The sequence below is a fragment of the Crocuta crocuta genome, unplaced genomic scaffold (genome assembly GCF_008692635.1).
Source record: "Crocuta crocuta isolate KB4526 unplaced genomic scaffold, BGI_CrCroc_1.0 scaffold96, whole genome shotgun sequence".
In the NCBI taxonomy this organism is placed as follows: domain Eukaryota; kingdom Metazoa; phylum Chordata; class Mammalia; order Carnivora; family Hyaenidae; genus Crocuta; species Crocuta crocuta.
Window position 1 is genome coordinate 128578 of NW_027531522.1, and position 23938 is coordinate 152515.

The following is a 23938-nucleotide window of genomic DNA, read 5'->3' on the forward strand; positions in this document are numbered from 1 at the left end:
AAATAACTCAGTATTTACTTTAAAATGAACATAAACAGATACAAATATGTAAAATAAAACATGTATCCTTTACCAAAAGTAATCAACAGATAGAGGTTATATGTCAAACTGTGGTGTTCTGATAGCTTTGAATGGATAGCCCAGTCCTCTCTAGGTCCATTCTTATTAAACAGCTTTGGTTGGAGTATGATTCAAAGTAAGTGAGGGAGATTCACTTTCAGTACGATGAGGTGAGGAGGTTGACAAATCATTCCCACTTTTAAAAAATCAACTACGCAGTTGAATAAAAACAGTACAGCACTCTAGAACTAACTAAAGACCCACAATAAACTAATAACGGTTTATTCATGAAAATCGCTGAAATTTGGTAAGAGCTGTGTGAGTCTGTGGTGCTGTGCTCTTACTACCCATGCCAGAACTTTCTGCCACTGTCAGAAGGGACCTGCTTGACCTGATGCAGAATGAGTCAAAGTGGTGACCTCCGTGCCAAGCACATAGAGTTTATCCAGACTGAGGGTGCAGTCCTGTCTGGGGCAAACAAGGTAAGAGTAGAAAGGTATTCCACTGGAAGTTCTGGGAGGTTGATAAGCATTCCATACTCCAGATTCACCAGAGGCATGCAGAGTAGAAACTGAAGCTGGTTCAAGCCACCCACGTATCCATGGTTGCCAACGAATGCACATACACAAAGGAGAAGCAAAGGGCCTGTTAGAAAGCAAAAACCAGGGCAGACTTGAAAATGACCTAAATGTTGAATGGACTTGCAAGCCCGCAAAGATCCATCAGCAGGGTGGAAAGGATGAATAACTGGGTTTGAACACAACTTCTGTCCAATCTTTGGCTAAATGCTAAGCTATGCAGGCACAGCAGCAACCCTTAGGAAGCAAGATTTAAAAATTTTAAAAGTGAACACAGACCTCAATGGCTGCGCACTACAGTAGAGATAGACTTCATATTTTTACTGGAGGCAAGTGACTGTTACTAAGTCAGAATCCATAACTGCTACATCATCTGACCCTAAGGAAGAAAAGCATTACATAGAAACTGCCTGAGTATTTTCCAGATGGTAGAGTTAGCAAAGATTTAAAAGCAGCTATATGAACATGTTCAAAGAAGTAATGGAAGCCATGTTTAAAGAATTAATGAAAACCATGATGAAAATAATGCAATCCATGAAAAAATCTCAATAAAAAGATACAAAGTAAATGAAAAAATTGAATGGAAACTTAGGGCAGAAAAATACAGTACCTGAAATGGAAAATTCAATTGATTTGAGATGGCAGAAATATCAGTGAACTAGAGAATCAACAAAAATTCTTCAATCTCAAGACAACAGCGAGAAAAAAACAATGAAGAAAACAAACAAAGCCTCAGAGACTAGATTAACATTAAGTGTGCCAACACGCATGTAGGGAGAATCCCCGAAGACACAGAAAAGGACAGATAAGCATATTTGAAGAAATAATCGCAAAAAATTGCTTAAATTTGATGAAAAACATTGAATCTACAGATCCATGAAGCTCATTAAGTCCCAACTAGAAAAAAAAACAAGGAGAGCCATACCTAAACACATCATCATAGTCAAACTGGTAAAAGACAGGGGAAAAACAAAGGAAAACTTTGATATCAGCAAGAGAAAAAAAAACATATCACAAATGGAGACCAAAATTACAATTAACATGACCTGTTACAAAAAAATAATGGAAGCCAGGAGTCTGTGGGATAACACATTCAAAATGATTAAAGAAAAAAACCAGCAACCACATATCTATACCCAGCAAAACTATCCATCCTCCCCACCAAAAAACAAAGGCAAAATAAAAAACATTCTCAAAGACTGAGAAAATAAGATTTATATAAAGCACTAGTTACATCACTGTATTGTTGAGTTGCCGTAACATGCACAGGTATAACATATGAAAATAAGAGCACAGAAAAGAAAATGGGATCTACTGAAACAAAGTTCCTACATTTTATCAGATTTAAAATAGACTGTTAGGTTAAGATGCACACAGTCATCCCTAGATCACCCACTAAGATGTAACTCAAAAAAGGAAGTATAAAAGATCTCTTCAAATATGAAAAAAAAACCCAGGAAACAAGAAGCACAATGGGAGCTGTAAAATAAATTATACCAGTACTAAATATGAATTAATTAAACACTCCATTCAAATAACAGAGCTTGTCAGGCTGGATAAAAAAAGCAATATAAAGAAACTGTATTTAGAATATATATCTCCTACAACACATAATAAGACAACCTAAAAGTGATGGGTAGGGTGGTCTGAATGGACACTTCTCCAAATAAAATACACAAATGGCCACTAAAAAAGGAGAAGATGCCCAATATCACTAGTGTAGGTAAATGTATATTAGATCCAGGAGCTAATATTTCATTCGTACTAGAATGACTTTATCAAAAAGACAGACTGTAAGAAGTACTGTAAAAGATGTAGAGAATAATGCAAATGCAGTTCATCAGGTTCTCAAAAAGGTAAACAGAAACTTCCCACATGACATAGCAATTTCAATACTAAAAGTCTATTCCAGAAAAATAAAAACATGCATCGACACAAAGACACGTGTACATACATAATAGATACACAGAAAGAGGGAGAGGGAAGGAGAAGGGAGAAAATAAAGGGAGAAAGGGAGGTGGGCAATTAACAAATGGGATGGTGCATCTGGACCAAGGGAATATATTCCCTATATATTTATTCCCTCCTATAGGAGCTCCTTTTATTATTTTGGTAGTATTTCTATAAATTTGAAATTAGATCAAAATTTAAAATTACATTTAAAAAAAGGCAAGGATATTGTACAACAAATTCCCCCTATCAACTTCTTCAATGAAGACCATATACAGCTCAAAAGTTATTAAAAAACTGTAGGTAATTTTAATAAAATCACATCAACAATTTAATTTGGCTGTAAAAACCAATACAATGAGCTCTAAAATAATTTTTCTATTGAGTTAAATAGTCATCTGTAAATCCTGTAACAACATGTTCATATTCACAAGATCTGAATGAAAAGCAAACACAACTTTCCATTTCTAACGCAGGGCAATTCAAAGTTCGCTTTTATGGAACTGAGATTTGGGATTAATTTTTCTTTCAATACCAAGCATAATTATATAAGTATATAATTCAGAACTTGAAGTGAGTTACCTTTTATTTAACAAAATCCTTGTTGCTTTGAAATAAATTTCATTAGTAAGAGTGATAATGATGTTAAAAAAAAAAGACCATGAAAATGCAAGCTGCATTTCTAGGTTATAAAATTCTGATTATGTATGTTTACAATTCTCTACTCTTTGACAAACAAAAATAAAAACAGAACTATTTTATATATGGAAAATCTGGAGCATAATTAAGTGCATCTTAAAGAAGTTTCCACTGACCTATGTAGAAATATGGTTCACCAAAAGCCGAATGGCATGATTTCTTTATCAAAGATAAATGAGACAGTCTAAAAACAAAGACAATCCTTTGACAATTTTACTCTGCCAAGTAAAAATACTTCCCAGGAGCTAAAGGCACAATTTTTATTCACATCTAGTAGAGAACCAACCATAAAATCATTACTTATTTTCAACTTAAAAACTGATTGACATTGCTCAAACAAGCTGTTTTCAATCCTAATAATTCTTTATTTTCTTGAACATGTTTGCTATGAGTTGATAATTTGCAATAGGCATCATCATGAGAATAACTAAAATTAGATTAAATGTGACAAAGGACTAACAAAATGTTTCAGACCACTGAGTGATGATACTAAGTCAAGAATGGGAGAAAAGCATTGCAAAAGGAGACTACTGAAATGCTACTTATATATTCTTGCAGTAAAACCAGCAATGCTTCCATTTTAAGAGTTATCATCTCACTTCCAATTTCTTTCCCTCAAGAACAATTTGAATCTCTTTAGCATCCAGAGTCTCATAGGTTAGTAAAGCTTCTGCTAGATTCTTATGCTCTTTTGCATGAGTCTTCAAGATGTGTTTCGCTCGTTCATATGAGTCCTGAAATAGAAAAAGCAGGTATCTAAGAGGCAGAAAGGAGAAGCAAAAACCATAAAAAAGAAACATTCTATTCTTACCCTTAAAATCCATCACATTGATAACTGACGACTACTTAGACAAGGACCTACTTAAAGATATAAAAGTAAGATTGTACTTACTTACTTTTAAAATAAGGTCTGTGAACAAAGAAATCACTTCTCCATTCAATATACATGTTAAAAAGGAAAGGAACGACTTGTTCCTTTTGCTTGTGAGATGTCACCCACTTATACAATTGCAATGGCCAGAAAAGAACTACTTTTCTGTTCTTTTCCTTGGTAACAACTCACTGTCAGTCTGTGACAACTAGAACACTGTAAAATGAATTCACCAACACCAAGAAGCACAGGTCATACGAACATAACGCAATGATTACAAATAGACATCAAAAGACATTCTGAATGAAACTCTTATGTTCAAATGAAATAATCAAAATCAAGGAAAGCATAAAGTATTAGAAGTTACCATGGAATATTATAACTAATAATCAAGTAATAACTTTTAAATTTAGTAATAACTTTAAAAACTCTGCTGGAATGAAACTCTTACATTGTAACATGTAAGACTACTCTTAGTTCTTCATACTTTTAAGTTTCATACACATTTGTTCCTAAAATGTTACTAAGTAGTAATCATTTCCCTTAATAACAATGTGCCATCTAGTTGAAAGTGCCTTCCTAACTTACTGTTTCAGAAAAAGAATCCAATTTTTATTATGTTTGCTAAATTCTCAGAAATGTATTAGAGCAAAAAAGGAGTATTTCCAATACTCTAGGAATAGGAGAATACAATTTACTCAAAATAACATAAAGAATAAAGGAAGGAGAATGAAGTTTCTGGAAAGGCAGAGAAACTTTCTCTTCTGAAACACCGAAACTATCCCATTATATAAACTCCTCATATACTCAGCTTCCTTAAAGCATTTCTTCTACTTTCTTGAGTTCATCAAAGCCTGCCCCTCCTAGGGACACCTGGATGGCTCAGTTGGTTAAGCGTCCGACTTCAGCTCAGGTTGTAATCACATGGTTTATGAGCCCACGCCCCACATCAGGTTCTTTGCTGTAAGCTCAGAGCCTGGATCCTGCTTCAGATTCTGTGTCTCCCTCTCTCTCTGCCCTTCCCTGGCTCATGCTGTCTTTCTCTGTCTCAAAAATTACCAAACATTAAAAAAAACTTAAAAATAAACCCTGGCCCTCCTGGGGAGACTCCTAGGCCCTCAAGTGACAGTTCTTAATTCACTCTGATCCCAGACATTTCAGGGTAAAGAGCTGAGTTCTTTGTTCCCTTTGCCATGGCCAGATCATTAGGTAAAGCAAAATGCCTTTGAAGTTTACACATCAGACTCTAGAGCCCTATTCAATATCCTTCCTTTTGCTATTGCCTCCCCTAATTTCAGTTCTCTTTCACTAGACTCCTGGCATTTAGCTCAGTCTTTCCCATTCCAAAATCTGCCTTCATGCATATCCAAATGGAATGCACATATCCAACCTCTGCACTAAGCACCACCAGACCCATGTTATCTCGTCCAACTTGAAATTTTCACTGACACATTTCAAGTTCAACATGTATAAAACTAAGCTTGTGATCTACATACTTCCGCCACACTAGGCCATCATGACTGTTTGCTCAGTAAACAGTACATACAACTATACAGCTCCTGGACATTGAAATAAAAAAGACTTGTTTCCAAAGACCTTTGTTCTTCATTCTCAGTGCAGGCACACAGCTACCACAAAGCAAATAATATTTGCTGAATAAAATATATGTCAGAAGGATACACCAATAAAGACTTAAGTAATACCCCATTTTAACAACACTATAGTTTTACAGCTCAAGTAGAATAATCATAATTACTGTTATAAACCAATCTTAGCCTATGGCCAGAATAAATATCCACTCTATAACCAGAGGCTCCCAAACAATGTATTAAAATCATCGTCACAATGGTGCACTCATTATCCTGATTATATATAACTTCTAGAGGACAACCAATATCCCGTGGAAGTACCTTACCATTTAGTTATGACAAGATAGATACATAAGCATAGACAAATATGACCATTACCCTTAGAAGGATTCTAATTTCTTGTTCAATAGCAGATTGAGTTTCTGGACTCAGTTTCCCTGTATCACTGTAGGTCATAACTCCAAGCTAAAACAAATAAGAAAGAAATTGAACAGAAAAACCTAAACCACTCAGAAATATAACAGAGGAAGTACTATTCCTATACTTAAGGAAACATTCTGGGGGAAAGGAAGAAATTCAGTATAAAAACACATTGAGGGCAAAAGATTTCTTTATTCTTCTGCAAGTGTAAGACTAAAATTAAAAGTATGAACAAGACAAAAAAATGAAAACTATGATTCTGAGCACCTTCTTGGAAAATCTTCACAAGCTATTCGAAATAGAGAAATCCACAAAGCAATGTATTAGAAGTGCTTCATGGGGAAACGATGCTGAGCATCCCTCCTCATCAGGGAAATACAAATCAAAACCACACTGAGATACCACCTCACACCAGTCAGAGTGGCTAAAATGAGCAAATTAGAGAACTCTAGATGCTGGCGAGGATGTGGAGAAACGGGCACCCTCCTACACTGTTGGTGGGAATGTAAACGGGTACAGCCCCTCTGGCAAACAGTGTGGAGATTCCTTAAAAAATTAACAATAGAACTCCCCTATGACCCAGCAATAGCACTGCTAGGAATTTACCCAAGGGATATGGGAATGCTAATACATAGGGGCACATGTACCCCAATGTTCATAGCAGAACTTTCAACAATGTTCAAAGCAGAACTTCCCAAAACATGGGAAGAGCCTAAGTGTCCATCAACGGACGAATAGATCAAGAAGATNTGTCGGGGGGGATGGGGGCGATGAACATGGAGGAGGGCACTTGGGAGGATGAGCATTGGGTGTTATATGGAAACCAACATGACAATAAACTATTAAAAAAAAAAAAGAAGTGCTTTGTGGGGGCACCTGGGTGGCTCAGTGGGTTAAGAGTCCGACTTCGGCTCAGGTCATGATCTCAGGGTTCGTGGGTTCGAGCTCCACGTCGGGCTCTGTGTAGGCAACTCAGAGCCTGGAGCCTACTTCTGATTCTGTATCTCCCTCTCTCTCTGACCCTCCCCTGCTCATGCTGCGTCTCTCTCTCTCTCTCGCTCTCTCTCTCAGAAATGAGTGAAACAGTAAAAAAAAAAAAAAGTGCTTCATGAAGCCACAGTGATAATGTAGGAAACTGAAATATGTGAAAAGGGTAAAGTAAGGAAACTCAGCAAGGAGGGGTTTTATATCATATGAATAGAAAGACAAAACCTCATCATCTGCTTAGCTCATGAGATACTACCTGTTACTGTCCAAGCAGCCAGAATGGAAGAAGATACTAAATACTATCACTCAGAAAAAAACATTTAGTTTAGAATAAGCTGTGAAACATCTACTTGGAATAAGACAGGGGAAAAGTAAACGTTATCAATTTATAATGAGGCACTTGGCAAATCATCACTTAATCCACAAGGAAGAATTAAAATAGGTTATTATAGGGGCACCTGGGTGGTTCAGTCGGTTAAGAATCGAACTTCGGCTCAGGTCATGGTCTCACAGTTCATGAGTTCAAGCCCCATGTCAGGATCTGTGCTGACAGCTCAGACCCTGGAGCCTGCGTTGGATTCTGTGTCTCCCTCTCTCTCCGCCTCTCCCCCGCTCACTATCATATCTCTCAAAAATAAACAAACATTAAAAAAAATTTTAAGTAGCTATTACCTTTTCACTCATTCCAAATTTGGTAACCATGCGCTTTGCTATTTTAGTTGCATTATCAAAATCACTGGAAGCACCTAAAATTTAAACATATACAAAGAACACAATTTTAAAAAATATCTTGAAATCAGCAAGCATAATTTGAACTAAAGCCATTCTTTATAGGCAACCTGTTGTGATATGGTCAGTTCCAAATATAAGCTCCTCGGCCACTCTTCCACCCATACTAACATCCATCTGGGCAAGCAGCTGAGCTCTAGTTTCATTCCATTGGTCATTCTCAGGCAACAGGGACACCTAGACGATTGGAAACAAAGAAACACTTCAGATACAGTTTGAAATACTTATTCATCACAATTACCATTTGGCTCCCACTATTGTACTAAAAACCATGATGCTGACAGCTCTAAGACACGTAGTAGAGATGGTCACCGGGTGACTGACGACAAAACTGGCAACACACAAAATAAGCACAATTATTATACAACAAAAGTTTATTTTATATGTAAGACATCTAATGCTGCAATAGGACAGACGTGTCCCCAGGTACAGCAAGGAGCACAGAATGTCTACCAGTAGAAAGACCTGAGAATGAAACTTGTACTCAGTGAAAATAATCTTAGAAACACTCTAGGGGCGCCTGGGTGGCTTAGTCGGTTAAGCGTCCGACATTCGCTTAGATCATGATCTCGCGGTTCGTGGGTTCGAGCCCCGCGTCAGGCTCTGTGCTGACTGTAAGCTCAGAGCCTGGAGCCTGTTTCAGTCTGTGTCTCCCTCTCTCTCTGNATTTAAAAAAAAAAAAAAAGAAAAGAAACACTCTGGAACTACCACACAGGTTCTCTGTGGAGGGAAAAGAGCAATTACATATTTAAGAAAGATCCTTGGTTGTCATTCCAGACTTAAAATTCATAATGTAAATATATACTACCTGAAATATTAATATTCATAGGCAGAACAATTTCACAAATGTCTGATTTCACGACTGTTCAGAATGTTTCAGAAGAAAGTGATCAACAAACTGGAGATTTAGTTGAATTTTCTTTTACATTATTTTCATCAACAATTTCCTTCATCATCAGCTTTTGGAGAGTGATACTTGAAAGCTAAAGAAAACAAAAACTACAATATACTTACGTGCCCAAGTGTTGGGCCTCGTGGCATGATGGTAGCTTTGTTTATTGGCATTGCATCCTTAGTGTAATAGGCAATAATAGCATGACCAGATTCATGATATGCTGTGATGGTTTTGTTTTTGTTATCGATTTCCACACTCCTACGTTCAGGCCCTAATGATAAAAATTCAATTGAACAAAATTATTCCACTAGGAAAGTATAATTAGATGAATAAAAACCATTTGCCTTTAAGTAATTCTTAGTGTAACATGACTTATCATGATTAATGAATATTTTAAAGAATATGCCAAGTGACAGAATTATAAGAGCTATCATCTTAATCCTAACTGTCAAAAAGGAAAGTTTAATTCTAGAAAATAAATTTAGGGGCGCCTGGGTGGCTCAGTTGGTTAAGCGTCCAACTTCACCTCAGGTAATGATCACATGGTTCATGAGTTCGAACCCAGCATTGGGCTCTGTGCTGACAGCTAGCTCAGAGCCTGGAGTCTGTCTTTGGATTCTTTGTCTCTCTCTCTCTCTGTGACCCTCCCCTGCTCATGCGGTCTCTCTCTCTCAAAAATAAATTTTAAAAAAACATTAGAAAAAAGAAAAGCAAATAAATTTAAACAGGATTGTCCTAATCTGTTTCGAAGTCAATCAACATTTAAAATCAAATATTGAAATTTAGTAAAATTTTTCTTTTTTCAAGTTTATTTATTTATTTTGAGAGAGAGACCAGGAACATTCGAGCAGGGGAAGGGCAGAAAGAAAGGGAGACAGTGAATCCCAAGCAGGCTCCGCACTCTCACCATTAAGCCCGACATGGGGATTGATGTCATAAACCATGAGAACATGACCTGAACCAAAATCAAGAGTTGGACACCTAATCAATTGAGCCACCCTGGTGTCACAGTTAAATTATTCTTTTATCAGCAATATCAGATAAGAGGAAACACATGATACCCTGGCCCCCCAAACAGTATAAGTATAATCATATAAATGTTCTTTGCTTTGTAAGAGGCCTAATTACATGCTTATTTCTGAGTACCTATTTTCTTGCTCCTGTACCATTCTTTATAAACATTTTCTCAAAAAGAATACTTTATTCTCCAACATAATGAACAGTGTAAGACACGGAAAAGAGAGAGAGAGACAGAGAGAACCTACCCATTAGAATTTTATCTTTGGAAAACTCTAGTTCCTTCATGGTAACCATTTCTTTTCCATCAACAGCTGCCTTTAATGCCGCCTGGTTCACAAGATTCTCCAACTCTGCTCCAGAAAAGCCAACAGTACCTCGAGCTATGATTTCTGGATCAACGGCTATGAAAACAGAAGACAACATTAAAATTCCAAAACAGTTATTCACAAACTCCAGAAGAAAAAAATCTATCCTCAACTAGAACTTAAAATATTGATCTCACTGCAACTACAAAATAAACTCACTTTACTAAATTCTAGGTGAACAAAGCCCAAACTACCATTAAATATACTATTAATATTGCCAAAGAGACAAAACACAACATTTCTTAAATTTAAATAACGTTGTGAAAAACAAATGTAGGGTTGAAGAAATGATTTATCAACTTTCAAATTATGACCAAAATTGTTACCAGCCTAACCAGAAACTGATACTAACAGACAACATTTTATATAAATAAGTATACTCACAGACAACATTTTATTTTCTGGATTTCACCTTAAAATATTTCATACATCAGTATTTAGTATTATTATATGTACATTTATAAAAGCTCTCCTTATTATAGGACACATATTAGGTTTAACAAAGTATTTTACCTGTTTTTGAAAATACTACAGCTTAATAGCCGTGTTTATTATTGAGTTCATATTTTCATGTGATTGGTTTTAGTTTGCCTCTTTTAGCCCCAAAGTGATTATATATGATTTTTAGTTTTCATATTTCATTCACCTTAAAAGCACTTATACATACATTCATCTTCCAGTATTATTGAACACTTGCAAGAAAACTTCCTTTAGAATCTGGATTCTAATGATGGAATCCCTTGAATATACAGTAAGTAATAAGAAACTGTAAAAAGGACATACACATGGAAAGAAAAAAGGACATATGAAACAAACTGGTCTTTTGAGACATCTATCGAGTAAGGACCACAAACAGTGTGGAATGAAATATTACCAGTTTTTATAGAGATAATAATAATGTTGGTGTTAATGGAATTAGACTTACATTGATCAAACTTTATTTTATTGAGATACCATTTCAAAATTTCTGTTCGACCTTTCACATCTGGTCTTGGAACTGTAACTTGCATGTCAAAACGACCAGGACGTATTAAGGCACTAAAGGGAGATTATAAAATGAAAATATAAATTAATACTGACTGTGCTGAAGGTCCAATTAAATGTGGCCGACATTCTAAACACAAGATGGAAAGATAATGGCAACTGAAGTTAGACTGGAGATTTGGAGGTTTTAATTTTAATTCTACTATAGTTAATATACAGTGTTCTACTAGTTTCATGTGTCCAGTACAGTGATTCAACAATTCCACATGACCTAGTGCTCATCACGACAAGTATACTCCTTAATCCCCATCACCTATATCACCTTAGATTGGGGTTCTGAACATAAATATTCATAGAAGTCCTTTTAAAACATGGCTCAAGGGACACCTGGGTGGCTCACTTAGTTAAGCCTCTGAATTCCACTCAGGTCATGATCTCACAGTTCATGGGTTCGAGCTCCACAATGAGCTCTGTGCTGACAGCTCAGAGCCAGGAGTTTGCCTCAGATTCTGTCTCCCTCTCCCTCTGCCCCTTCCCCACTCACACTCTGTGTCTCTCTCTCCTGCTCTCTAAAATGAACATTAAAAAACAATTTTTTAAATATTTTTTATTTATTTCTGAGAGAGAGAGAGAAACAGCGTGAACAGAGGAGGGTCACAGAGAGGGAGATACAGAATCTGAGGCAGGCTCCAGGCTCTGAGGTGTCAGCACAGAGCCCGACGCAGAGCTTGAACCCACGAATTGTGAGATCATGACCAGAGCCGAAGTCGGACATTAAATGACTGAGCCACCAAGGCGCCCCAACATAAAAAATTTTTAAAACACATAAACAAACAAACAAACAAAACATAACAGACCACTGGGTGGCTAAGTCGGTTGAGTGTCCAACTTTGGCTCGCGTCATGATCTCCCGGTTTGTGGGTTCAGGCCGCGCTTTGTACTCTGTGCTGACAGCTCAGAGCCTGCAGCCTGCTTCAGAATCTGTGTCTCCCTCTCTCTCTGCCCCTTACCCACTTGTACTAGATCTCTGTCTCTCAAAAATAAACAAACAATAACAAAAAAAGTTTAATAAAACATAAAAAAAAACTATTAAAAACATGCCTAAAATAACAGTGTCAATAACCAGATGGCAGAATGAAGTTTGATACAGATAGATAGCAAAGAACCCTCAAACAAAAACATGTAAGTCAGTCAACCAAGGAATCAGGTCATGATCTGCCGGTTCATGAGTTTGAGTCCTGTGTTGGGCTCTGCACTGACAGTTCAGAGCTGGAGGAGCCTGTTTCGGATTGTGTGTCACCCTTTCTTTCTCTGACCCTCCAATTCTCCCCCACTTGTTTCTCAAAAATAAACTTAGAGAAAAATATTAGTAACTTAGGGGTACCTGGTGGCTCAGTCCATTGCTAGTACTGAATTCAGCTCAAGTAATGAACTCACAGTTGAGTTCAAGTCCTATGTTGGAATCTGAGCTGACAGTGCTGAGCCTGTTTGGGATTCTCTCTCCCCCTCTCTCTGACCCTCCCCCGTCTGCTTTCTCTCAAAAATAAACAAACATATTAAAAAAGAAAACAAGAGAAACTTCTATGATAAAAACAACAAAAATTTAAAAGTCTAAGTTTTATTTTACAAACGCTCACCACCCCCAAAATTTTGTGATATAAAGTTTGTCAAAAGATTCTTTTAACAGCTCTACTGAGATGTATTTAGCCTATCACAAAACTTAAAGTAGACAATCCAGTGGTTTTTAATATATTCAGAGTTGTACAGCTATCAACAATCTAATTTGGGTTATTAAATAATAAATTAGTAAATAATAAATATTTTTATTCCCCTCCCCCAAAAGAAACCCCACAGCCACCAACAGTCACTCCCCCTTCTTCCCACCCTCTGGCACCAACCACTATTTTACTTTCTGTTGCTATGGATTTGTTTACTCGGGACATCATACAAATGGAATCATATGTGATGTTTTGTGATGGGCTTCCTTCTCTTTTAAAGCTCATCCCTGCTCTAGTATGACCAGTACTTATCAAAAGAAGTCTTTTAATACTTACTTATCTAATGCCTCTGGGAAGTTTGTGGCTCCTATGATGATAACTCCTTCATTGGGCTTAAAACTATCAAAAAAAGAAAAAAAAGTACCTTTTCATTGAAAATTAAAACAGTATACATATAGAAATGCTCTACAAAAAACTGTTTACCATGCATTTTATTAACAGCAAAGAAAACAGAATGATCTTTTTTATAACATCTCTGTTATTTTTTGAAAACAACAACAACAAAAAGAACTCACAAATGTAATCAGGCCAGAATACTTTAATAAAACTGCAAACAATAAATCACAAAGTCACCTATGATTACAGACCTTCACAAAAGTGTTCTACTTAGGAAGGGATGGCCTGACACAACAGGCTTGGGTGCCTGAACTAATCTGTGAAAAATTATTCTCAAGTTTACCAATTCAAATGTATGTTCCTAGACTTCCTATTTGGTTTCAAGCTGCCTTATATGGGTTTTAAGTGGTTTTTGCTTCTTTCAAAGCAACCCCACCTCTTGCTTTTTCTACTATAAGAACTGATACAAACTTCTAATCTACAACAACATGAAAAGCGAGTCGCAAATTGTGTAAACACCAGTATACAATCCCTTTACATCTCCAAAGAGACTACTATTCTCAGTACTCCTGTCATAGTACAACTAATGAAAAAGGTGTAGAGGGCATCAATTAAGAAAAGTTGATCCATCAATCTCCCCATTAGTAATGGAAACAACACAACACAGAGAATGCAGCTTGTTGTGACGTCTTGCACTAGGGACTACTCTGTTGTCTACATTTTTCCCCATTTCTCGAATGGTATCAAATATATCACCCTATTCTAAAGACAGAGGAAGATTCAATTACCCATCCATTTCAGCAAGAAGTTGATTGATAGTCTGTCTTGAATATGGATGCATCGGAGACTCGATTCGCTTTCCACCAACAGAATCTAATTCATCAATAAATATAACACAGGGAGCATTTGCTTTTGCTTCCCCTAGGAAAACAGAAGAGATTCAAATCAGTTTAATGAAACCAATACTTTTTGAACCAAATCATATAAATATGATACACATGAAAAACCCGGAAATTGTTAAAAGCCAACAAAAGACATTCATGTGGGAGAAACAACACAAAAGGAGGTCTTTCTTTCTTTCTTTCAAAACTGATGGAAGAACACTGGCCTCCAAAAACTGTATCATACAGAATAATGTACAATAAAAACAACTGAGTCTTCATTCTTCCAACTGTACAAACCATATACAATCAGAGCGGAGGCCAACTATTCCTTAATTACATACCATCCAATTAACGAATAAAATGAATAGGACAACAACAAAAAAGCCGGCTTTCCAACAGCCCGCAACCTCATCAAACACCCTTCCTAGCTCTTCTGTTTGGAGGAAAAGTACACTTCTGTTGTAGCTCACACATTAAATTCCCTAAAACCAGAACCCCACAATGGCTAGGTCAGCGATGAATCATACACCCGAAGCAAAGAAAGAGGTAAGAAGCCCTCTTCTCCAAAAATTAAGAACATTCAAGATTCTATGAAAGATAACCCCGAAACGTACTAAAGAGATTTCTTATGCGGCTGGCTCCCACGCCCACAAACATCTCATCAAATTCTGATCCAGAAGCATAATAAAATGGAACATCAGCTTCTCCAGCCACAGCTCGAGCAAGAAGTGTCTTTCCTGTCCCTGGTGGTCCGACTAAAAGAATTCCTAAAAGAAACAATAAGTGAGAACAATTCAAATTAAAAATAAAAACAAATCCTAATGTGAGCCTATAAAACAACTAGTTAATAATTAATTTATATAGTTAGGAGGTTGAAGACACATGACCTACAGTGTTCTGAAAGAAAGCAAAACTTGTCTCTAATCATGATTCACTTCAGGATCTTCTCCAAAACTAATTTCCCTCTATCATTTAAATCCTGTTTACAGTTCTGTCAGAGACAAGTCAGAATCTTGAGAAAGAAATACAAACATATTTATCATTAAACTAATAAAATTCACATCAGAACAGATTCAGAGATTAAACAACAAAATGTAATGCATAAAACCTTGACTTGATGATCTTCCATAAAAAACATACTTAATTCTAGAGACATCTGATGAAAATTTGAAAAACACCTAGCCTGCAACATATTAAGGAAATAGTATTTAGGTTTAATCTGGTAGGATAAACTATACTCTTTATTTAGGATAATGTGCTTAGTCTTAGGTGATGCATAACACAGTATGTAGATGTTAAGTAGTTAATCTCTACATCTTTGTGACTTTTTCATATGTTTTTCAAAACAGCAATAAGTTCTTCCAAGTTGGGTAATAGAATTCTTTGGTTTCCATAACTTTCCATTTTTCAGACTACATTTAAAAATGCAACAAAACTATATTAATTCTGTATTTTAACATTAAATACTCTTTTTAAAGGAAAGCTGAACAATACCATTCAGACTATTCCCTTGCGTTACCATGTTATTGTTCTTCCTAACTCCTCACCGTATCAATTACTATAGAATACATTTTGGTACCTGAGAAGGTCCCCACAATTTTATACAATATCCCTTGTGATTGGAGAGAAAAAGGTAACTATTTTATGGTTTCAAACATGCTCTTTATGATGTTAGGATATGGACTTCATAAACGAACCCTCAATTAGCAGGCTCATGGAAACAGTTTTAGATCCTTCTGAAAATTCTCAGTAGAGACAGTGCGCAGCACAAAACCAAATGGAAATAGGAGTGTCCCCTTTAACTCACCCATTTCATTTCTAGAATTGGAATCTATAATAATGAATAAATAATACATGAGTAAGTCTCCAATGTATCCTAAGGAGGTTATTAAGCATGGGGGCAAAGCCTTGAGCTATTAACAGGATCACCACAGCACTGACTTTGTTATTTGAATCAAACATTTTTATTCGAGTGTAGCTGACACACAGGGACATTAGTTTCAGGTAGAGAACATAGTGATCTGACAAGTTTATACATTCTGCTCTGCGCACATGTGTAGTCACTGTCTGTCAACATGCAACACTCTTATGGTATCACTGACTAGATTTCCTAGGCTGGTCCTGCTATTCCTCGGACTTCTTCATCCTCCAACTGGAAGCTTGTCTCTCCCGTTCCCTCCACCCCCTATGCCCAGGCCCCACTGTGCTAATTTTAACATCAAAACACTGAAAGCATGTAAACGCTCAATAGAAATGATTAAAGAATACTACAATTGTATTGTACAAGGGCACCAGAAAGTCATTACGATTTTGTACCCAATTCGACTATGTGCTTTTTCCCTCACACCAACGAGCAATTCTCCAAAACCGGCTGGGTGTCCTACAATTCTGACATGAACTACCTGCACATAGCATCAAATACCATTAGTAGTCAAGGACTCGGTCCCCAAAGACTGCCTCACCCCAACTCCTTCCCATGTCAACTGCAAGACCAGGTTGTTACCTAAGCTTCTGACCAACAGGCTATCCACAGGAGGTTCCAGTGACCTCTTCCTTGGATTTGATTCATTTGCTAAGATGGCTCACAGAACTCAGAGAAACAACACTGTACTTACTAGATGACTGGTTTCTTATCAAAGGATAGAACTCAGGAACTGCCAGGCACATGGAAGGGATGCACAGGGCAAGGAAAAGGCCAAGGACTGTTGGGCCTCTGTGCCCTCTCTTCCTATGCCACTCTTCCCACATCGCCCACATTAGCAACCTGGAAGCTCTCTGAACGCTATCCTTTTGGGGTTTTATGGAGGCCTCATTAGACAAGCATGACTGATTCAACCTCCAGCCACTCCCCCCCTCACCCCCCAGTAGTCAGGAGGGTGAGAATGAAAGATTCAGCCATGTAATCACATGTTTGATTCTACTGGCAACCAGCTCCTAACCTTCGGTAAGTTCTAAAAGTCACCTCACAGTGTTGCTCTCAACACGATGGAATTGTAAGAAATGGGATTAAGACTAAATATATATTTCTTCTTATAAATCACAACAGTCATTAAAAGTCATTAACTTAGAAAACATCAGAGAGGAACAATCTACAAAGCAGTGTGTACTATTTTTAAGGTCATAAAAGATCCATACCCACCCCTGTAATAAAAGGCTAAAGAACTTTTTCAGAGTAAAGAAAAACCTAAATGCTACGCGTAAACCTGGATCATGTCCTACCTGGCGTGGCAAGGGGGATGGGAGGACCTCCCTACAAAGGATGTAATTAGTAAGAGAAATGCTGAAATTTGAATAGGACTGTGAATTTTATCATAGTTTTGGAATCAAGTTAAATGTCCTGATTTTAACCACTGTATTGGAGTTATATAATAGAATATCCTTATTTAAAAGAAATATGTAATAGGTATTTGGGGTTAAAGGAGCATGATATTGATACTTTACTCTCCAGTAACTTAAAAAAATACATTTAGTGCTCACTTCGGCAGCACATATACTAAAAAAATACATTTATGTGAAGAAAGTGAATGAGCAAATGGGACAAAGTGTTCAAAATTGTTGAGTCTGGTTAAGAGTACAGAGAGTTCTCTGTACTGTTCTTACAACTTAAAAGTTTCAAATTATAACAAAACTCAAAATCTCCTTCCTCCCAAAAAAAGGTTATATGCTATTATGTTTAGAATGAAGACTTATTTCTAAAATAGCAATTAAGAATTAAACTTTAGGCATTGAAACCTGATAAAAATTAAATTACCAATGGATTACAGTATTTCTGATATCAAGTCATGGTAAAGGGAAGGTACCTTACCTTTTGGAAGTTTACCTCCAAGCACGGTAAATTTTTGTGGATTTTTCAAGAATTCAACAACCTCCTGTAATTCTTGTTTAGCTTCCTCCACCTAAAGTGACACAATTTACCAAACAATTCTAAATAATGGATTATCAAGGCTGCCTCTTTGAAAATAGTAAATTTAACTAGAAACGAACTTGGCTTTCTCTGTTTCAGTGAAAGAAGTATACAAGAAGGCCCCCTTATAAATGCAAACACAAAGAGGTTTTCACCTCTTTTTGCGAATTATACAGTCTCCTTTTTCTTGAAGTTTATTTATTTTGAGAGAGAGAAAGCAAGTACAAGCATGGGGAGGAGCAGAGAGAGAGGAGAGGAAGAATCCCAAGCAGGCTCAGCACGATCAGCAGAGGGCCCAACGTGGGGGGGGCTCAATGCCACAAACGGAGAGATTATAACCTGAGTCAAGGTCAAGAGTCAGATCCTTATGAACTAAGCCACCCAGCCACCCCCCATTATGCATCTACTTACATACCCCAACAAAAGAATTCTCAACTTCCTACATTTTCAAGAAACAGTGCTCCCCACAGTTTACAAGGACCTATATTCAAAATTTGATCTAAATTGTCAGTAGTATTGAATGTACACAGAAAGGCTCACCTACCAAGTTTCAAATTCAGAACTTTTGACCTGGTTATAAGCTTCCAAGGCAAACTATGTAACTGAATATACATCAATGACAAGGGAGTCTGTGTTTAAATTATAGCGTTGATTCATGATTCATGATGAGATTATTTTCATGATAAGGAATTACTACTAGATTATAAACAATTTAGTTCCTAACAAATGCCAAACGACAGTGACTAACATTAAGTTATACTGTACGGATATTGTTTTGTAAATGGTTGTGGTTAAAAAAGCTTAGAATATTTACTCCCCAAAATGGAAAAAGATCATGTAAGAATTGAGATCCCTAGCAAGAGTAAAGCCCAATCTGGTCAACAAAGATGTCAAGCTCAACTTTAAAAAGACTCTGATCTAAGGCAAGAAAGCTGTCTATGAGAAATCAGTTAGCACACAACCAGAACAAATGCAAATACCTAGAGCCAGAATGATATCAAAGGTGAGCACAGAAAACCAAATGGAAAACAGCACTGGTAGCAATACAATGAACTAGAAAGCCACAGACCCTTACAGAGGGCAAACAATCACAACTTGGCTCTACCAAGGAATACAGAACTCATGCTCTAGACTTTATTTTTTCAAGGAAAAATAAAAAAGACAGCATTAAAAATATTAAATATGCATTAAAATTAAAAATGCCTGGGTGGCTCAATAGGCTAAGGGTCCAACTCATTGATTTCGGCTGAGATCAGGATCTAGGGGTTATGAAGCCGAGCCCTATATCGGGGTTCCCCATGGAGCTTGGAGCCTGCTTGAAATTCTCTCTCTCTCCCTCTCCTCCTTACTCCACACCGCCTATGTAAGCTCTCTCTTAAAAAAACAAAAACAAAGAAAAAAAAACAATTTTAAAAAATGCAATTGTGTATGTACTCTTTTGGGCATTTATTTTATTTTTTAAATTTAAAAAAATTTTTGAAATTTGTTTATTTTGAGAAAGAAAATGCAAGTGAGGGGAGGGCAGAGCAAGAGGGAGCGAGAATCCCAAGTAGACTCCACACTGTCAGCAGAGAGCTCAGTGTGGGCTCAATTTCACAAAATGTGAGGTCATGATCTGACCCAAAATCAAGAGTTGGATGCTTAACCAAATGAGGCACGTCAGGAGTTCTCAATGAGAAGAAAGAACTCAAGTACACTGGGCAGGGTTTAAAAGAAACTATCTGAAAAGGAATGTACTATCACATGAAATATCACTGGGTCAAAGGGCATGATGAAAATTTAGAATTAGGAGCACCTGGGTGGCTCATTTGGTTAAGCATCCGACTTCAGCTCAGGTCATGATCTCACAATTCATGGGTTTGAGCCCGGTGTCAAGCTCTTTGCTGACAGCTCAGAGCCTGGAACCTGCTTCAGATTCTGTGTCTCCCTCTCTCTCTGACCCTGCCCTAGTCAAGCTGCCTCTCTTTCTCAGAAATAAATAAAACATTAAAAAAAAATTTTTTTTTAATCTAGAATTAAATTTTTACATAATTTCCTAGGACTATTTCTAAGAAGAAATAAAGAGCAAAGAGTTTTTTTTTTTTTTAAGGCTTAGAATGATCTTTAAAAGTTATTCTGATTAAATTATTAAAATATACTAAGACGTTTATAAAAGTTACAGTTAAAAGTAAAGCTCTGTCTACTCCTGAGCCAATGAGAAATGTGTTACATATGCTCAACAAGAAACATGCACAGAATAGTCACAATAGCAGTATTTAGGCCTTAACTAGGCACAATTCAATGTCCACCTAATGTAGAATAAATATACAGTACTGTGATATTCACAGAATACAAAGTAATGGGGATGAAATGACTACAACTCCATTTACAAACATGGATGGCTCTCACAAACATCATAGTGGGTGAAAAAAAGCATATGCACTCTATGTATTATACATGTTTATATACAATTCAAAACTGGGGGAAATTAATGTATGTTCTTAAACAAATCAATGATTATCCTTGTAGTGGTAAGAAAGGAAAACTAGTAAGTTTTTATTAATATTTTATTTCTTGAGCTGGGGGCCAATAATTGAGTTCACTGTATGAGAATTTATTAAGATATAGATTTATCTATTGTTGAGAGTGCTGCTATGAACATTGGGGTCCATGTGCTCCTATGCATCAGCATTTCTGTATCCCTTGGGTAAATTCCTAGCAGTGCTATTGCTGGGTCATAGGGGAGTTCTATTGNGACTAGACAACAAACTATTTGTAAAAAAAAAAAAAAGAAAAAAGATATAGATTTATGATTTGTGTAGGTCTGTGAATGCTAAGCTTCAATAACATTTATGATTAAAAAGAGATTTGGTACTTCATTAACATAAAATAAAATTTTTAAATATTCAAAGATATCCATATACTAAAAGAAGACCAAAATACATTTGGTCAAGGGAACAGGTAACTTGGAATTATAGGGAAAAAAAAAAAAAACAGATTAGATGTCATCTGCTACTCAAATTACAATTTCTCTCCCCAGACTCTATGGTAAGAGAATTCCCAACTGAGGTACATAAAATCTATATAGGAAACCAGAGTTTAGGGGGATCAAGACAATGAATGAGCTATAAAAGCCTTATTCATATTTTTATGGCAGCTACATATAAAATTACTCCTGTGAAACCAGACATTCTAAGCAAGGAAATGACATTCCTATGCTAGCTCTCTAAGACTTGGTAAAACTGGGGCACATGGTGGCTCAGTCAGTAGAGCCTCCAACTCCGGTTTCGGCTCAGGTCATGATCTCACGGTTCGAGGGTTTGAGCCCCTCGTCTTGGGCAGTGTGCTGGCAGTAAGGAGCCTGCATGGGATTCTCTCTTTCTCTTTGCCCTTCCCTAGCTCGCATGCTTGCCCTTTCTTTCCCTCTCTCAATATAAATAAATAAATGTAAAAAAAAAAAAGACTTTGTAAAATTGACCACAGGTACCACCTAATGTTATACCTCTTATGGTAAATGTTATAAACTATAACATTCGTATACATATCTATGTAAATATATATAACATTTATAGATATCTATATATGAACATTTACATACATCTACATATAAATTTAGATAAATTTAGATTTCATAGCAATGACAGTAATATAACATAGCAATAATTAGAGTATTTGTTTATACTACCACAGAAAACACTGGGACAATCTGAAAACTCTGTGATATACCCATTTTTTTTAATGTTTATTTATTTTGAGAGAAAGTGGGAGTGTGAGAGCAGTGGGAGGAGCAGAGAGAGAGAGAGAGAGAGAGAATCTCAGGCATGCTCCGCACTGTCAGCACAGAACCCAACGTGGGGCTTGATCTCATGCACCTGTGAGATCATAATCTCAGCTGAAATCAAGAGTTGGACACTCAATGGACTAAGCCTCTCTGGCACCCCTGTGATGTTCCCATTTCTAGTATTATCAGCATGTCTTCTTTAGCTTTGTTGTCAGAAATGGACTCATTCCACAAGTGTGGGCTATTAAGAAATGAAGTCTGTATATTGGAGGAAGAAAGCGAGAGTGCCTTGCGGACCATCGCCTCCGCACAGGTTTAGTATCATGCAGGCTCTCTGCACACCTTAAACACAATGAGAAGGGCCCTCTGCACTAAGGAGTCAAATTTTCAAATACTCACTGCACCAGCCTCCTCCTCAATGATTCCCTTGTCACAATTCCAACAGGGTTCACGGCTGTTTAAATTGCAAAGGGAAGGACTACTTGGTATAAAACCAGCATAGTGACTACTGACACTTTATTCCCTAATAGTTGAGTATGTGACAAGTATTTATGCTTATATAGGGAACAGAGTATGGAAGGGGAAGAACTCTTACTCTGTTGCATATTACAAGTGGCCTTTTCATTGGTCAATCACCACGCCAGGCACGTTAGCTCTTCAGGGTCCTTGCTCTCCATGTTCCTCTGGCTAGGAATGTTCTTTGCTCAAATACATGCATGGTTTAGCGGCACCTGGCTGGCTCAGTTGGTAGAGCATGTGCCTTTTTTTTTTTCTTTTAATAAGGAATATTTCAAATATAATTGGAGGGGCTTAATGAATTTATGTTGTGGTTTTATTTTCACTTTATTTGAGAGAGAGAGAGAACACAAGAGGGACAGAGGGAGAGAATCTTAACCAGGCTCCACGCTCAGTACGGAGCCTGACATGTGACTCGGCCCCACGAATCTGTGAATATCGTGACCTGAGTCAAACTCAAGAGTCGGACGTTCAACCAACTGAGCCACCCAGGAGCCCCTGAGGGTGAGACTCTTGATCTCAGGGTTGTTAGTCCAAACCCCACATTGGGTGTAGAGATTACTTCAAATATTAAAAAAAAAAATCCATGGTTTACTTTACCTTCTTTAAATGTTCACTCAAATGTCAACTTCTGAACCATACAATGAATATCACCATTTAAATCTGTGACTTTTCTCTCAGAACTCCCGATCTTCTTTCCCTGCTCTATTTATTCCCATAACACTTTGTCACTTTGGAACATACTCTATTATTTCCTTATAGGCCGTATCATTGTCCAGTTTCTGTTAGAATTAAAATCCATGAAGGGAGAGATTTGTTTTATTTCTTTTATCCCAATATCTAAGTTCTAATGATGACTTGGTCTCTTCTAACAGCTAGTCCCCATCCAGGAGCTCACCCAGAGGTGCCTCAATACCAAAGACAGTGGTAGCACCCGATAAATTCCAAGGGATTGCAAAGCCCTGTGTCAGAAATCGGGGTCAAAGACTAAACTGTAGAACCAAAAATGCACCTAGTACTCATGTCACTTAAGGAATTACAAGAGTTTTAGTGCCTGGAACTTGAAGTAGAGACCAATATATATATATTTTTTCTATTTTATGCCTTTAAAATCAAATATTGGCCCTACATAATTAGATAATATTTGAAGAAAGCAAGGTAAACTTCTTAACTTACTCCTTTAACGTGTTCAAAGGTGACATTTTTCATCTGGACAGGATCTACTGCAGAGTCAAGCCCTGTTGTTGTCCGGAAGCGGACTAGAGAGAGGAAACGAAATGCTTATATCTCTGGTAGAGTCATCAAATTCCAACCACCTTATTTTTCAGATGTAAGAAAGCACAGAAAAATTATTATCAAAGTTCACATTCAGTGAAGTATGAAACTAGGTCCACTGGATTTCTAGGCCATGTTCAACGAATAAATGACTCTCATTAAAATGATATCTTTGTACCTTCTAATTAAAATGAAACAGTATTTCCCTCTTCTCCTATAATATCTAACAATAGAGATTTGGACCGATCATTCTCAAACTCCACTGTGCATAAAAATCG

At 36.9% G+C, this 23938-nt stretch overlaps 1 protein-coding gene across 1 annotated transcript in view; it reads right to left on the bottom strand.

The window, feature by feature from the left end:
- Nucleotides 1-2874: 2874 nt before the first annotated feature.
- Nucleotides 2875-23938, bottom strand: part of YME1L1 (YME1 like 1 ATPase) — a 47522-nt gene continuing 26458 nt past the window's right edge. Inside the window, exons 8-19 of the mRNA XM_077772471.1 lie at nucleotides 23562-23644; nucleotides 18011-18101; nucleotides 14820-14972; nucleotides 14110-14242; nucleotides 13262-13324; nucleotides 11149-11261; nucleotides 10104-10259; nucleotides 8958-9109; nucleotides 7994-8120; nucleotides 7827-7900; nucleotides 6126-6212; nucleotides 2875-4021 (exon numbers count right to left, since the gene is read on the bottom strand). Of these exons, the coding sequence (XP_077628597.1) occupies nucleotides 3878-4021; nucleotides 6126-6212; nucleotides 7827-7900; nucleotides 7994-8120; nucleotides 8958-9109; nucleotides 10104-10259; nucleotides 11149-11261; nucleotides 13262-13324; nucleotides 14110-14242; nucleotides 14820-14972; nucleotides 18011-18101; nucleotides 23562-23644 (1376 nt within the window). The 3' untranslated portion in view covers nucleotides 2875-3877. The remainder of the gene's footprint in view (nucleotides 4022-6125; nucleotides 6213-7826; nucleotides 7901-7993; nucleotides 8121-8957; nucleotides 9110-10103; nucleotides 10260-11148; nucleotides 11262-13261; nucleotides 13325-14109; nucleotides 14243-14819; nucleotides 14973-18010; nucleotides 18102-23561; nucleotides 23645-23938) is intronic.